General features: G+C 37.7%; 1 protein-coding gene across 1 annotated transcript in view; it reads left to right on the plus strand.

Annotated features, from left to right (window-relative positions):
- Positions 1-17,995, plus strand: part of LOC140163729 (E3 ubiquitin-protein ligase rnf213-alpha-like) — a 175,020-nt gene that overhangs the window by 38,014 nt on the left and 119,011 nt on the right. Inside the window, exons 30-39 of the mRNA XM_072187044.1 lie at positions 58-204; positions 820-940; positions 2,978-3,146; positions 4,748-4,925; positions 5,745-5,890; positions 6,821-7,015; positions 7,529-7,651; positions 7,996-8,122; positions 16,941-17,179; positions 17,863-17,945. Coding sequence (XP_072043145.1) covers positions 58-204; positions 820-940; positions 2,978-3,146; positions 4,748-4,925; positions 5,745-5,890; positions 6,821-7,015; positions 7,529-7,651; positions 7,996-8,122; positions 16,941-17,179; positions 17,863-17,945 — 1,528 coding nt within the window. The remainder of the gene's footprint in view (positions 1-57; positions 205-819; positions 941-2,977; positions 3,147-4,747; positions 4,926-5,744; positions 5,891-6,820; positions 7,016-7,528; positions 7,652-7,995; positions 8,123-16,940; positions 17,180-17,862; positions 17,946-17,995) is intronic.

Consider the following 17,995-nt stretch of genomic DNA (forward strand, 5'->3'; position numbering starts at 1 on the left):
AATATATAGTACAACATATTATAATTATTATTTCTGCCCCATATTGAATGATTTCAGGTTCATGAAGGCCTGGATCACTTGCTGTTCAATCTACTCATCCTTGGAGGACTCTGTGATAGCCATGGACAAGTCTGGAGTTGTAAACCACAAGACCTCTATGTGGTAGAAATCACAGACTTTGCTTTGCAACATAGGAATAAGATTGTAAGCTATTCTCAATTTATGTTTCCTGATATGTGTTATGCTTTCAATTTCAACACATGTTTATCAATGTTCACAGCATGATATAACCCTCGGTTGCTTGGGTTGGAGAATGTTTGTATGTAGTTGATTCACAATCACACTATTGGCTGATAATTTAGCCAAACTATTCGAAGCAGTCAAAATAGGCCTATTGTTATTTATTAGAGTATTGGGTTGATCAAAAATAAATTAAGTAGGAATTTTGATTTTTTTAATTTCTTAAAGCTCATTCAAACATATAATTTTTTTCACCACATTACACATGTCCGTAGATTTGCTGGAATATTCATCATGGACACCTTGAGCACAGCACTATCAATTCTTTGTAACACATCAATAATGACTTTGCTCCTGCATTTTTCCAGCATTGACAGGGGAAATGTTGTGTTGCTCCTTATACTGGGCACAGTTATCTGCATATGTACTCCCTTAGTGTCAAGACCTGCAGCGCCTGTTTTTAGGGTTGGTTGGGTTATGCCAATAAAACGTTTTTTACACCTAATTGAATAATATTCACTAGGTGATAGTTTACCACTATTTATAATAATTGTATATGTGTGATGATTTTTTATTCAGGTTTCCAAGAGTCATGGTTCTCTACCATTCTACTCCATCCTTCCCTGTGTCACCTGTAGAGCACCACAGGAAGTACTGTCTGCCTGTCAATTGGAGGAAGAAAATGGAACACTACCACATGGTAAGTGGATTGTTATACCATTAGTATACATCAAGCATGTAAAAAAAAAATGTTCAAGAGGATATTTTTTATTCAGACATTTACACTACAGAATTTCTATGTCATCAGCAGGGTGTTAGCTTTGCCAATCAAATCTTAGCTGATATTCCAGAATTCTTTATCTCTGAATATGAATGTGGAATTTAATTCAATTTATGATATTGCATTTTTTTTTTATTAGAAGCAGATATCTCTATTATGTGACCTTGATGTGTTGCTGCCATTATAGCCATTAACCTCCAATTGCTGGATGCATATAAAGTGGTTCTAATTCAAGAGTGCAAAGAAAAAAAATTCTCTAAGCTTTGTGATTTTATTGTTAGTGTAACTAGCGGTCACCCGTCTTTCGCGGTCAGAGTCTTTCGCGGTTGGTAAATTTTGTATATTTTTTGTACATGTAAATGTTTTAGTTAATGTGATTAATGGTATGAGAGGAGATTATCATTTAGAAATATAATATTTAGTATCTTTTCCATATAAATCAATGGCTTGAAATTGCAATTAGATCATGATCGAAGTCTTCTTGCCACCATATCATATCCACCGTGAGAAGTCTTGCCCCTGTGGGATGCTGGGCCTCCTGATATTTAACATTTTTATGCATTTGTTAAATACATTAATTTTTCGCCCATTTTGGACAAATTTGTTGTACCTTTTAGCCCATTTGTTACCATTTTCGTCCAAGTTTAGCTAAGTTTGTCCATCCCCAACCTTGATGTACCTTGCTGCCCCCTGCAAAAGTCCTGGCTACATCACTGAGCAGATGAACACAATTTTATTTACTTCCCTCTTGGGCCCCTATGGTATGCTGGCTACTGATATTTAAGATTTGTATGCATTTGTATGCATTTTGTTGTACTTTTTATTTGTTAGCCCATTTTGGATAAATTTTGTTGTACCTTTTACTTTTTAGCCCATTTGTGACAATTTGCCCCCCCCATGAAATTTGCCTTCTCCCCCTCACTCACACTGAAAAAGTCCTGGCTACACCACTGTGCAGATGAAACAATTTTATTCACATATCCTTACACTCCGTTTCATATAACATAGCATGGTAAAATTCAGTAACCATCTGTCTCTATGGGACAGGAAATTGTCAAAAGTTGGGGGGATCTTCAAAAGTCACCCATTTGGGCTACTAACTACTAAATCACAGTTTGGCAACCCTGTTTAATTTGGGCGATTTGGAGACTTTGACCTAATTCACTGATTATGCCGCTAACCTGTGAGTTACGGTGAGCCTAACCAAGCTGTACCTGCATTGCTAAAAAGTCACCCATTTTTCTTAACCATCTGTCTCTATGGGACAGGAAATTGTCAAAAGTTGGGGGATCTTAAAAAGTCACGCATTTGGGCTACTAAATCAAAGTTTGGCAACCCTGTTTAATTTGGGTGATTTGGAGACTCCTAATTCAATAAACAAACATTTAACTGTTGACAATAGGTTCTAGTTTGAACACTGACATGATAATGTTGACAAATTAGTTGAATAAACAATGCATGTTAATTACTCAAGTCAGATTCTCCTGTGTAATGGTATGAGTGACCCAATCTCAGCATTGATCAGATCAGACATAGGATTTGCGGGTGTTCATATTAAACAGCATTTACTCAGTGCTTAGCTCGCAGGTTCCTTGGTAGTGCCTTTGAAACTAATTATCATTATTTGACACCCTTAACGTAAACAAAAACAAAATTGGACGTTTTATTGGGGTGCGGACAACTTTACTCTCACATAACGCAAAAAATCCGTTTTCGAAATAATGTAAAACGTAGGAGTTTTTAGCCTTACCAAGTCGCAGCCTTACCAAGTCGCCAAACTCAGTAATTTATTATAGATACTGGAAAGTGCATCCATATAGCTTTGGAAATTCAAATTTTCTTCGCTTGGATTGTTGACTCATAGAAGAGGTTGGATAGTTGTAATTAAGTTGAATTATGTGTCTGATCAAGAGTTGCAGCATTGATATATTTTTCATATTAATTCCTCAATCCTAGGTTGGCAAGATTGTGATCCAAAAGTAGATGATGAAGAGTTCAGAGGAGCTGCATTCCAACGAGCCTATCAGTACTTGGTACGCCATTCCCAGGGATCTGACTTGGATGCTTTCCTATTCAAAGGAAACACAGAGGGTGATGACAAGTCATTCTTAACTACACTCTTGAAGTAAGTTCAGGGACTGCCTTTTGAGAGGAGTGAGAGCAATCACTCCTCTACAGCTCTTCTTAAGTAGCATTTGTAAGAGCGATTTATAGCTCCTATAGATGACTCGTTAAATTCTCCTCTTCATGAAGAGACCAGAAGAGCATTCTACAGCTCTTTTATCATTTTCAAAAGGCAGTCCCTGAAGTTTATAAATATCTGTATCATTATTGCTCTCAAATTGGATAATTGCCCCTCCAGTTGAATATTCAACTCACACTTGGCTTCTGCATCTTAATTGAATATGAATGAAAGATTTGGACATTCTGCAATTCCAGTTGAAATCCATACACCCCCCTTATGGAAACTGACCAGAATCTTCTGCACAAGGGGTGTAGATTTTTAAATGGAGTTTCCCAAATAGGTAACTCTACTTGACATTTTCCTGTGTGGAAGTTTAAGGTCATGTTTTCCACAGGGGGTGTATCGCTCATTCTACAAAATCCGGTGCCAATAGCCCTTTTTCCATTCTTTGGTCCACAAATACTTTGTCGAGCATTTAGGGCATCAAATATGTTGTTTTTCTGGTAGATCTAAACGAGATCTACACAGACATATATAGTTGTCCATACTTTAAATGCTTTCTTCAGCCTGATTAACCCTTGCAAAGGCTCGAAAATCGCTAAAATTGCGTTTCCACTGCTCAAGTGTCAAATCTGATCCTTAATATTTTCTTTGAATAAATGCGATATCTTTACATATTTGTTGTTTTTTAATTAGATAAGGCACCATCATATTGCATATCAACATTATTTTTTAGTGATTAAAACGTCTTTGTGTAATTCTAAAATAAATTGCACTTTCCACCAAAACGCTGTGAGCTACGTTACCCCTTTTTAACACACGTTATTGGAAAGACGTAAAACAGAGGTACCAACGTAGTTTACGGTTTTTGAAAGGAAACATTCATAGGTTTTTAAAAATAACAGTAAAAATCGTGATGCTGTAGCATTTTTGGCATAGACATGTTGTAAACATTGAAATTTCGACCGACCATGTTAAGATTGGTGAGCTACGTTACCAGAATTCCATAGTATGCACTTGTATAACAAGTACTTCCTAATAATATGTGATAGGTACCAGTGATCGAACCCCATTTATATTAGAATTAACCGACATAACATTCTAACGTTCGCAAATCACATCAAAAACATTAAAAACCCGTGAACTACGTTACTGTGAGCTACGTTACGCACTCATTTATGCATCTTCAAAACTTCTATGAAATGGTGAAATCGGTGTTACATTTCACTCAAGTGATCTTTCGTTTGCTTTTTATGACCTTGGATTAAGTAAAACCAGCCCATTTTGTAGCCGTAACGTAGCTCACATTACATTGAGTTTTAGTGTTAAAAACATCATGACTTCCTGAAAGAAAAATATACAAGTGGTGTTGACAATCTTTTACATCTGAAAGTAGTGATACATTTGCTTAAAAACACAAAAATCAGGTCTTTTTGAACAACTTTATTTTTTTCAATTTTTACAGTGGATTGGCACCGGATTTTGTAGAATGAGCGGTATGGATCTCAACCAAATATATGATTCTCTCTATTTGATTTCAGCCATTGTGGGGTAGAGGATCCGTCATGGTCAGAGCTTCGTCACTTTGCACATTTCCTCAGCATCCAGCTGGAAGACTGTCAGAGTTCAGTGTTCTGCAATCCTGCCTACCATGATGTAGAGTCTGGCTTCAGGGGTTTCAAGACATTTGTTGTCAGATTTATGATTAAAATGGCAATGGTATGTAATATTTACATAGTGAATTCTTGTGCAAGATCTAAAGATGGCAAAGTTATTAATCTGTGATGTTTATAATAATTTGATGACAACATTGGGGTATAATGTAGGGGGCAAGAGGAAGAGTGCCCTCTCCAAGATGGTGGTGGTAACTAGACTTTTGAGGGGGCCATTTGGGGAAAGTCAGTCACCAGGTGGGAAGTGTCATAGATTTATTTGCGGTCGCCTTGTGCCGGGGGAGTTCGGTGTACAATCTATCAACCCAGTGGTGGAGACTCATACCCTCAAATTTATCAGTGTGCCTTAACTCTCTTCACGCGAGTGTCGACTGCAGACGACAAGTTTCGATTTTTTTTTAAAAAGTCAAAAATTTCAGAAATGTTAATTTTCATGACCATATTTGGAATCAGCATGAAAAATGCATTAAAATGAGTACAAACAAGCCTAATATTGGTTCAGTGGTTCTTAAGATAGCTTTTGATATTTTGAGAAAATATCTGAAAACTTGGACTTTTTATGTTGAAGCCTATGGCTAGCATGCAGAGCATTAATCGCTCCGATACCATCTTGAACAAATTAGGCACAGTATGATATTCAAATTGATAATTTAAAAATTCAAACTCAAAACTAATCTTTGTAGTCCTTCTGCATCTTAATGGCTCACAGGTTCTTCATTTGTTTTTATAAATGTTGGCTTCTGTTTTTATGCTTGTTATTATTTACTAGAACGTAAAAAAGTGCTTCTTTATGTACAAACCTTTCAAGAATTTTAATCTGTATAAATGTGCAAAAATAACCTGTTTATTTTTCTTCCACTGACAGGACTTTGCAACTCCCTCACTGAATATGAGTGAAGAAAACCCATCATGTGCCATTGGAACCAAGACATCAGAAGATGCAGAGTCTGATGAAGATGATTTACCACAAGAGTTGGAGGCATTCCAGCTGAGGAGAAGATGGGAAACAAGGTAGGATCTTGCAAATAACATTGAGGTGTTTTATTCCATTTTCAGTGTGCATGGGCAATTAGTCATTAATATATCCTGCCTGATTAAAAAAGAAGAACATTTTCAGCATTATTTCAGTGCTACTTTCTATAATATAATTCTTTATGTAGCTCGTGAGATTCCAGTGTGATTTTCAGTGCCAGAGTTTCAAATTAAAATCTGTGGAGAGTTTAAATAGCCATACAGGGACACACTATAAAAATTGGTAATTTTTCTGTTGTCTGGTATATATTTTCAATGTTCTTGTTTTTTTGGTGCATGGATGGGCCTTTTTTTTCTTCAAAATGTTCACTTTTTTGTGGACATTCTAGCCAGCCACTATCATTGTATGCATATTGGTATATCATTGAGTTTTTTGGTGTTTGTGTGGGTTATTTTGTTTCAAAATGTTTACTTTTTTTGTGGAAAGAATACCACAGTATAATTGTGGGAGCACGGTGGCCGAGCGGAACGGGCTAGGACTCATAATCTGAAGGTTGCGGGTTCGAGCCCCGGCAACGCCATCGTGTTGTGCCCTTGAGTAAGGCACTTTATCTCGATTACTCCTCTCCACCCAGGTGTGAAATGGGGAGCTGTTATGAATATTGTCCATTGAGCGCCGCCCAAAGGTATGAGCATACCTTGGGCATTGTATGGCAGGTGACATATTCTAATGACGGCGGAATAAATGTAAAGCGCTTTGGTACCTGTTCACATGTGAAAGGCGCTGTATAAATACCAACATTTATTTATCCAAATTGGTGAAATCTGCAACAACATTTGACAAATTTGGTAAACTAGGATTCGGCCTATCGGTATTATGATGGATCCTACCCAAACCAAACTTGAGTCAACTAATCATACTACCTATCTTATTTTGACAAACTATACTTACACAATTTATTTTTACAGCCTTCATCCTTACATCTTCTTCAACCATGACCGTGTGTCGATGACCTTCATGGGTTTTTACATTGACATTAATGGCTCCTTAAAAGACCCCAGCACACGGAACATCATTGAAGCCAACATCATGAATAGGCATCTCAGACAAGCACTCCAGGTTAATGGTGTAGAACTTTCAAAGGATTTTGACAATCTACCAAGGTAGGGGACTAGATTGTATACAGGTGATTAAAATGTCATCCTAAAATACATTGTTGCCTAGACCATCCAACATGGCTGCAATTTGAATTGTTGCTTTGATACTAGTTGGTTTATTGCATAGGGTCTCTAGTTTTTAAAATGGACTCAATGTACAAGTGAGAAGGATATGTATGGGTGACTAGTGGTATTGCAAGTTTTTGAGACAAAGGGGGCATACAATTACGAATGTAGGCCTACTGATGGCCTAAAGGAACCAAGATTATTTTGTCTCTAAAATAAGAATCTAAAAAATAAAAACAGCTCAAAAACAGTCACTCACTCGATGATGAAAGATGGAGTACCATCTGAAAATTCCGAGGTAGGAATTATTTCTTTGTGTTTGGATCAAAAGTTTAAATCAAAATCATGATTTATGTCCAACACAGATGAACTTTCATGAACAGCTCAAAAACTAGTTATTATTTAAAGATCAAGTGCATAAAATTTGTTTTGTATTTATTATATTCATTGAAGGTGGAAGAAGTTAGAGCAGTTGGGTAGAGTTCTTGGAGTAGAGGAAATCTACGATTCAGATGGGACATATGAATTGACTACAGATAATGTCAAGAAGATGTTGGCTATTCATATGAGATTCAGGTAAGATAGCAAATTATAAACACATACATCAGAAGAGTGTTATAACGTTAAAGTTCATAATAAGGACAAGTTTAATACCTAAATGTTGGGGATTAAAGACTTGGGAAAGTATTACTTTAGCTTTCCTTTCAGTCAGCCAAGGGATGGAAAGAAATCATCCTTTAACATGGCCTTTTTCGAAAAGCCTTATGACCAATAATACAATTGATTTACCGTATGGAAAGCCCTATTACATCAATCTTAAGATCAGTGGTAAGTCTCTGTCATGGGGCCAAGCACTCCTCAAGGAGGCTCTACCATTAAACAGTATCAGTTGTACTAATATTATTATTGTTTTGATTCAGATGTGGTATCCCTGTAGTGATCATGGGAGAGACTGGATGTGGCAAAACAAGACTAATCAGGTTTCTATGTCGACTACAGGCTGGGATAGATGCTGAAGATAGAATCAACAATATGATACTGATGAAAGTAAGTCACATACATTTACCCCCAAATGAAATAAGGCACATTTTACTCAAAAGTTTTTGCTGGCATATCCGTCAGGAGTATCTCCATTTATTTGTAAACCAGACTTGGATTTAACATCCAATAAAATACGGACCCAAAGGGTACCGTTCCAATACATCAAACTTGGCTTAACTTTTCAAGAGAAAATTTCTCAAGAGAAGTTTACATACATTTATTGAGTCAATCCTTTAATATAAATTCCTTAGAAAAGTGCATATACATTAATCCTACTTTCCTGAAGCCGGAAACATTCAGGAAAGTAATCTGATATTTGACATATTTCGTTCAACTTCTCATGCACTATTTCTCAAATTTATTAGTTACTTAATTATTACTATTTGTAAACACTTATGCAATTACCTATGGTGATCCAATTATTTTCATATAATTGGATTCAAGATAAAATTTGTGGCCCTGTCCCCTTTTTACCGCCACAATTTTTGACCTGGATAATCTTACTTTCTTTGTTGATACGGCGTCTGTCCCATCTACACACAGTGTCCGCTCACCCGTAAGATACGGGACCCTCCCAGGAATTTCCTGAGCCAATTCCTAAATTACTCACCCGTAAGATACGGGGCCCTCCCGGTAATTTTCCGAGCCCATGCCTACATTACTTATCCGTAAAGTACGGAGCCTCTCCAGAACAAAGTGTGGCCCAACTTCTCACAGAGAAGTTAACCCAACTTAATTCCTTGTATAAGATACGGGCCCTCCAGGGAATTTCCCCCGGCCCTTTTGCACACACACAAGTGTGGCCCAATCTTCTCTTATCATAGAGAAGTTAACCAAATTTAATTCCTTGAAAGTTACATAAATGAATGCAATGAAGAAATGAATGAATGAATGAAAATGAATGAGTTGCATATGAGTTAATTCCTTGTACAATACATAAATGCATGAAAGAAATGAATGAATGAAAATGAATTAATGAATGAATATGGGGCCCTCCAGGGTATTACCCCGAGCCCTTTTGCACACACGCAAGTGTGGCCCGACTTCTTGTGTCGCAAAGAAGTTAACACAAATTCCTCGTAAGATACGGGGCCCTCCCGGGAATTTCCTTGGCCCTTTTGCCCACATGCAAGTGTAGCCCAACTTAATGAATGAATATGGGGCCCTCCAGGGTATTACCCCGAGCCCTTTTGCACACACGCAAGTGTGGCCCCACTCTTGAGTAGCAAAGAAGTTAACACAAATTCCTCGTGAAGATACTGGGGCCCTCCCGGAATTTCCTTGGCCCTTTTGCCCACATGCAAGTGTAGCCCAACTTCTCTTTTTGCAGAAGTTAACCCAAATTAATTCCTCGTAAGATACGGGGCCCTCCAGGGAATTTCCTTGGCCCCTTTGCACACACACACAAGTGTGGCCCAACTCTTCTTCTTGCAGAGAAGTTAACCCAAATTAATTTCTTGTAAGATACAGGGCCCTCCAGGGTATTCTCGAGCCCTTTCCACACTCGGCAAGTGTGGCCTAACTTCTTAAAAAGAAGTTAACAGCAATGTATTAACCGGCTAGCTACAGAGCCCTTTTTAAAGGGATTTCCTGAACGCCTAGATCTGTATACCCAAATGCGCCTAACCTCTCCAAGAGAAGTTAAAATGTGCACTTCTTGAATCCTCTCCCTTGGTCAGCTACCGCCCTCTTCCTGGTAATTTGCCCATGCCCAGTAGCTACCATTAAAATGCAGACTGCAATACCCCTTAGGTCTATGTACCTCTATGTCCCGTGACGATATGGAAGCCTTCCTAGCCAACTACTGCTCCTAAGTAACTGTCCACAAAGGTATTGAATACTGGGATATGACCTAATTTTTTGGGTGTGGTGGGTGGGAAAATTTTCTTCACATTGGAGACCAAACCTACTCCTTTCCATGACAGATAGCAAATGTGCCTAATCCCTGACCAACTGGGCAGTATCACAAGGCTATTGACCACTTCCCATTGGCTACTTCAAACAATAGTCACTAAACCCATTGGCTCTTGCATAAAGCCATTACTATGCAACCAATCAATAAATCAATCATATTGATTTGTCCAAGCACAAGCTTGGACCAGGGTTAGTCTATTTCACAGGGGGTAAATTTGTTTATTGTATAGATACAATAAACTTTATTACCCCAAATGAAATAAGGCACATTTTACTCAAAAGTTTTTGCTGGCATATCCGTCAGGAGTATCTCCATTTATTTGTAAACCAGACTTGGATTTAACATCCAATAAAATACGGACCCAAAGGGTACCGCCCAATACATCAAACTTGGCTTAACTTTTCAAGAGAAAATTTCTCAAGAGAAGTTTACATACATTTATTGAGTCAATCCTTTAATATAAATTCCTTAGAAAAGTGCATATACATTAATCCTACTTTCCTGAAGCCGGAAACATTCAGGAAAGTAATCTGGATATTTGACATATTTCGTTCAACTTCTCATGCACTATTTCTCAAATTTATTAGTTACTTAATTATTACTATTTGTAAACACTTATGCAATTATTTATGGTGATCCAATTATTTTCATATAATTGGATTCAAGATAAAATTTGTGGCCCTGTCCTTTTTACCGCTAAACAAATTTATGGCACAGAAATTTGCCCAACCCCCCTTTTTTTTTTTTTTTTTTTTTCAATTGTGATTTATGAACCCTAGCTATCCTTTTGACAGCTTAATTCCCCAGGCTTATTAACACCGTAAAAACCCTTACAGAAATCACTTGAAAATGTGCACCCTTGATGTCATTGACAAACACAAGGATATTTGAGATTTAATGTATCTCAAATTTTACAAGACACCTTTAAACAAGACACCTTTTGTGTATAAGGAAGAGGTACAAGCTGCACACAGTATATATATTGTCGAATAATAGCCAAACCTGTGCCTATTTTTGTTTGTGCACCGAGTTTATCCTCCCCCTATGTACAACATGTACTATACTTGTACATAGGCTTACTTATTAAAGCCTTGGGCCTAAGAAAAACAATCTTGGTAGCAGCGGGCTACGAAAACTCGAAAACTCCTCTATTTAATAGTATTTTTGGGAGAAAAATTGAGAACGTATGATGACCCCTGGCTTACTACCCCATGGCACCCTGGTGATTGAATTCCTCCTATTATGAAACAACACCCATGCAATTTCCCACCCTTGAACATTGATACATGCTGGTGACTTAAAGGCTTATGCAACAGCTTATCCTAAGCTTCCACTGACGCCTCGACCTGAGCCAGTGCGATCCACTCCTGATGACATAACAAGCAAAATGCTGTTTTCGTCAATTCGCAGAAGGCACTCAAATGGATATATTTTTATTCACTAATTAATTAGCTGGGCAAATATTTCCAAATGTGCCCAGTACTACTACTGCCCAGGAAGTGCAGTGAAGTAAATTAACTCCATAACACAGTGATCGTTGTAAGGGCGTGCTCAATGTATATAATAAACGATAGAAACGGCAAGAACATACTAGCGAGATTGCTACTTGCAGTGCCTAACTCAATACTTAAACACCCATATGGCAACTTTGCTTTGGCTGCCAACTTCGTGCCAAGCCAACCCATTTTGCATACCAGTATCTATGCCCAGTACTACTGCCCAGGAAATGAAGTAAAGTAAATTGACTCCATAACAGTGATCGTTGTAAGGGCGTAGAAGCTCGCAGAGCACTCAATGTATAATAGTCATATAATAAACGATAGAAATGACATGAACATACTAGCGAGATAGGCTACCTGCGGAGCCTAACTCAATAATTACACACAATATGGCAACTTTGCTTTTGGCTGCCAAGCCAATGCATTTTGCATGTACCAGTATCTATATATTATCTATCATTTGTTCCCAGAGAATGAGATTATCGGCCATTGTAACGATATAATTAATGGCATTCAATGGTCATTGCTCAGACAACATCATATCATTGGCAAGCTAATATTTTGAGAATGAAAATAAGACTTAAAATTTATATTCTGCAAAAAAAGTGATGAGTTCATTCGAACGAGACAGATTTGACCTAGAAAGAGGTTGACTTCATGAAATGACTGTGCCTGCTTTGCCAAAAGGGACTATAAACATTCTCAATGCACATAATGTATACTGTTGTTCACAGACAAAACCTAGCATATAAATCGTGTTAAGTCCACAAACTCGTGTACCTGATTTCCCTGTGCAATATTGCAATGCTATAGTTATTATAGTTTCAGTTGGATGAAATATTACAAAGCAAACGCATAGTAACAATACTGTGTGAGGCTTTGTTTCCGAAATGAGAACAAACTAGTCTGCATATTATTATGCAGCATTGTTATGGTAAATATTAGTACAACTCATTGTTGCAGCAACCATGTTGCTAATGTCAAACTTGTCAAAGTGATTGTGATTGTGTTACACAAGTATTAAATGAGAGCATGATATAGTGTCCGCTTCATTTACTTACGTCGTCAGCCGGCTACCTTGAAAATTAATTTCGCTTCAAACGGGGGACGAACACGCACAAGCTTCACCCACACAATTTCTCTTTTTTCAGGAGAAACATGCATAAAAAGTTGCAACAAGTGTCAACTTGTAATTTAATAATTATTCTCCTCGAATAGAGATGAACTTGTTTTTGCAATAGACGTGCCCTTAAAATACATAATGTCCGCATTGTACACTGAAAGTGTTCCCGTCCCACTTCGTCTTGTCCTGCCAGAATCTTGCTTCGGATATATCATTAGATGTGGTATAAATGGTCCAAATAATGTCCAGAACGTATTATATCATTCTTTATATCATCCATGTCACATAGCCTCCATTATTAACTGCGAGCATCAATATGTTGATTCAACCTGAAATAAATCAGAAAAAGAAAACAGAAACTGGGAAGCAACTTGTCGGTCAACCTTACCGCTATGCAAAATTCCTATTTCATTTCGTCAGCTGTTGCTACACAAAATTCCTTATCCTACTAACGAGAGGGACAGGAATTTCCTGATGAAATGCTGATATGCTTCCAACTTCCCGAAATCTTGTGAATTCCCCGGTGAATTGTTAAGTTTCAATGGGATCATTCTCCAAGCCTCATGAATACCAACACTGAATGACCTCCCATTGATCCCCCAAATGACTACTTCACTTGATGTTACTACCCAAATCCTGTCGCTTTCCCCATTTCCCCTGTCTTACGTACTGGACTCCGGATGACCATGAGTAAAGCCAACATCTTGAACATTTTTAACCTCCTATGCTACGTGCCTCTTTTTACCAAGCTCCGTAAACACCTGATACTATTATCTATTGCCTGAATCTGCTGGAACCCCTTTTATCGAGTTGCATGACCATCTGACCTTTATACAATGTCTTCAGGTGACCCTGACAAGCCTGACCCAATAAATTATGACTTTGACTGCTCCTCTATTTCCCGAAGTTCCATGCAAACTCCTTGAGCCTTATCTTATTTGCTCTCCCATTACCTCAAATTCCAATCCCATATTTTCCAACAATCTGTACCTTCTAACCTACATTATGACCTTGAACTTATGAACCATGAATGCTGAGAAAAGAAATTAGGCTCATCATGCTTCACCCTGACTGAATATAATCATTAGGGAGGAGTGACGCACCACAAGCTTCAAAAGTCATAAAATGAAATACCATGCAATTGTTATCCAGTATTGCAACTGAAATCCAACAGTTGGATTACCAATATAATCTATTTCATGATCCTGCGACAACCTATGGCGATCTGACCCCGAATAATCCAAACTAACCCTAACCAAATTTCATGAACCTACAAACTCTATAGGCCCTACCAGTTTGAACCCTGATGAACCCGGATTTACCATGACGCTTTTTGTCCAGTTCCCGTGGTCACCCCCAAATTTCATGAACCACCGACCCTCTACCTCTGACCTCTTTTTGCCCTGTTGGGTGATCGCTCTGCAAATTTATTTTGAATTCATTCAACAAAGGAAAAATATTTCTCCAATAAAAAAAGGATATTTATATGATCACATGCACCCTGTCAATCTTATAAATGCATATAATTACCTATACATTCACCATAGATTTTAAATACCGGTGCATTAACTAATTTGGTAATGTGGCAGTGGCACCCCTTCTAAATTTTTCCTTGCCCAGTTCTCCAAAACCCTGGCTCCAAGGCACCCCTTTTATTGAAGGCACAAACCTCACCCTAGCCAAAATGTTTGATTACCAAACCAATATAAAATTTTTATTTACTATATATGGTCTGGGTGCCCTCACTTCTTACCTAGTCAAGTACTTCATTGTCTGATATATTCTTTCTACCTGACAGTATGAATTATTCATGGCACAAATAATTTGCCCAATATTTATTTGTACGTTATCCGACTCACATGAGCCCATCCCGGGTTGATTGTCTGACCAATTCTCCCTACCTGACACACGTACACCATGACTTATTCATGCCCCCAATAATTTGTCCATTATTTTATTTGAGATCTCATTCAATTTTTTGATCCAGTGGATCACCTGAGCAACTAATTAATTATTCCTGAATTCTGACAAAACAATTATCGCATCAGCGGTGGCACCTGCACCTTTTTTATTTTTGCCACGCCCATGTTTTCCAAGGCCCCTCCCTAGCCAGTTAGTTTACCCAACCAATTTCCCTACCTAAACCGTCCGAATTATACAGGATACTTATCTTCCAATTTTATTTTATTTATTTGTTTATTTTTATTCATTTATTTATTTTTTCCATTCATGATAATTTTTATCTCTCGTACACAAAGTAAAAAGATGTTATGATCACATGACCGCAACTAAATTAATCGCTCATGAATTTGAAATTGATCAAGAGTAGAGCCTATTTACTCCAGCAACTTCGCAAGTAGTGGAGTTTCAGAACTCGATAGAGTCCATGTTTATAATTAATTTTAACTTTACTTAAAATTTGCTCACCCTGCTTTTGACGTCCATGTCCAAGCAAGTATCCATGTACATAATCACAGTTGTAACCGGTGTTTGCCCAGCTGGCCTTCCCAAATTGCAATACTTGATCCCAACACGCAGATTTCGCCATCATCCGACAGTGATCAACAAATCGATCCCACTCATTGCTGTGACTCGCTGCTAGCTGCTGCATGGATGCTCGACTGGGGTTTCATTTACACCTCCATATAATTCCATTTCTGCTGAAAGATTCAGCATTCGATAATTAACAGCCTTGATTGCTGCAGATTTTGCTGGATGAGCGATGTCTTGCCTTCCCGATCGGTTCAAAATTCTGCACCCCTAAATTTCAAAAATCCATCAAGGTGCTAAATATTTTGTGTTCCCATGATGGCTGCCATATTCCTATCATCAGTGTTTCTAGATACTAGTTGCTGACATATTTTCCGATTATGCTTCCTTCGTTCAGAATAATTCATAGCTATTTCTAACCACCTCTGATTATATCATTATAAAAGCAAATACTATTTCCTTGAAAAGAATAAGTTTTCCTTCCATGGAAATAATTCTGTGTTAGAAAAATTTTCTTCACATTGGAGACCAAACCTACTCCTTTCCATGACAGATAGCAAATGTGCCTAATCCCTGACCAACTGGGCAGTATCACAAGGCTATTGACCACTTCCCATTGGCTACTTCAAACAATAGTCACTAAACCCATTGGCTCTTGCATAAAGCCATTACTATGCAACCAATCAATAAATCAATCATATTGATTTGTCCAAGCACAAGCTTGGACCAGGGTTAGTCTATTTCACAGGGGGTAAATTTGTTTATTGTATAGATACAATAAACTTTAATACACAACTGTAACTTCTTAAGTTGCCTTGTAATCATGCAAAAACTGTGAATTAGCATCTGCTGATGTATTAGATAATGCCCAAGGACATTTGGAGCAGTTTGTTTAAATTTCAGTGCAAATTTCTGTGAAATGTAAGCTCTTTTTGAAGAAGATCACTTCAAGCCCTTGTATATATTTGGCTTTGTATAAAGTGTGACTCTTAATCTCATCAAATTTTACAAATTTTAGATTATCATATGTACCACACCCAGGGTCTTAGCTAGAACTTGAGGGTTGCCCGTCATTTGAATAAAAGTGCCTGTCCTAATTTGACCTTTAAAACATTTACCAGACGTCTATAGCCCATTGGGGGTTCAAAGAGTTCAAATATGTGCTGATATGGCCTTGTTCTACAAATTGGGTCTACTAAAAAGGTCAATTAGCTTCTCAAAACATACAATTTATAATATAGCATCTGTCAAAGGCATTAATTTTGCCCGTCCCAGGAGCAAACTGGCCGTCAAAAATGACAGCCAGACGGGTGGCTAGCTAAGACCCTGACCACACCATTGTTCTGTCAGGTGATCACATGATATAAGAAGACACTTTTCATGAATCAATCACATACTACAGTAAGAATTCCAATTGAATGAACACAGCTTTCAGCAGCTTCTCGATCCAACAGCGATCGTATATCGCATATTACAAGCCAAAATGCGAAGGCACAACCTTGGATACAATACAAACGAATGAGAGCGTTGGCATGATTGGATTCATTTCCGTGTCACTCATTCACAGCCTCACATATTGGCATACATCGCGCAGTGTACGCATAAAATCATCACGTATGTCAGGCTGTGTTCATTCAATTGAAACTATCTTTTTGAAAACAAGTAAATGAATGTTTACGTACATGTTTTGTGAAGAGGTTGTGCATCGGTCATTAATAGCCAAAATCATACCTTCAATTTCAAAGGAACAACCTCTACTTTTATTTGTTTGATTATTATTATAATGAATGCATATAGGTGCACGGTGGTACTACTTCAAATGACATCTCCAGAAAGATTGAAAAAGCACAAGAAATTGCCATTAAGAACAAAGAAGATCATGGGGTAGACACAGTGTTGTTCTTTGATGAAGCTAACACTACTGAAGCCATAGGACTTATCAAAGAGATCATGTGTGATGGCAGGGTCAAAGGTAAACCTATAGATATGGCAGATGGAGCCCTGAAGATAGTTGCTGCCTGCAATCCATACAGAAGGTAAGTGGTCTGATTGGATCATTGATTTAGACTGAGAGAACTGAGATTTCACCATGATTGAAAGGGAAATATAGCATACTTCCACTTTGCTTCACCATGTTAAATTTGGATTCTTGGTGCATCATTGTTTTATGATCTATGTGTTATGTGTCATACAGTTGAGTTTACCTATGGTAGAACTACATGCCACACCTTTGTACTCATGATTTAAGATGCTTATTGTTCGATTTGGGGTCTTTGCTGAAAACATCCAGACTTACACATTATCATTTTGTTCTCTAATGTGACAATCCAACATGGCCACCACCAGATTTCCCACACGCAATGGGGACATTCAGCATCCAAGTTTATCTCTTGTCTAATTTCTTTGGGTGGAATACAATTCAATGAAGTTAAAACAAAGCTGTTCCTGCCAAACAAGTTCAGATAAATGTTTTGCTAATACTAGTAAAATATGGGATTATGGGTTAAGTCCATGTCTATTCCAAAATGTTGATGTCTGTAAATTTAACTAAGAATAGTAAATGTCTCTATTTATTTATAGCTGAAGAGTAAATTTCAGTCTCTTTCTGAAATGAGATAGAGTAGGATATCATACATATGTTAACTCAATATAAGTAGAGCACCGGTCCAGATATTTGAAGGTCCTGTGTTTAATTGATAACCTTTATGAAATATTTCAGACATACAGAAGCAATGATTGACAGATTGAAGGCTGCTGGTCTTGGCTATCATGTAGCTGCTCAGGACACACAGGAGAAACTTGGTAAGCTTGTTGATAAACTCAAAGAACTGGGGAACAAAATCACATTCAAG

The sequence above is a fragment of the Amphiura filiformis genome, chromosome 11, assembly GCF_039555335.1.
Source record: "Amphiura filiformis chromosome 11, Afil_fr2py, whole genome shotgun sequence".
Taxonomy (NCBI): Eukaryota; Metazoa; Echinodermata; class Ophiuroidea; order Amphilepidida; family Amphiuridae; genus Amphiura; species Amphiura filiformis.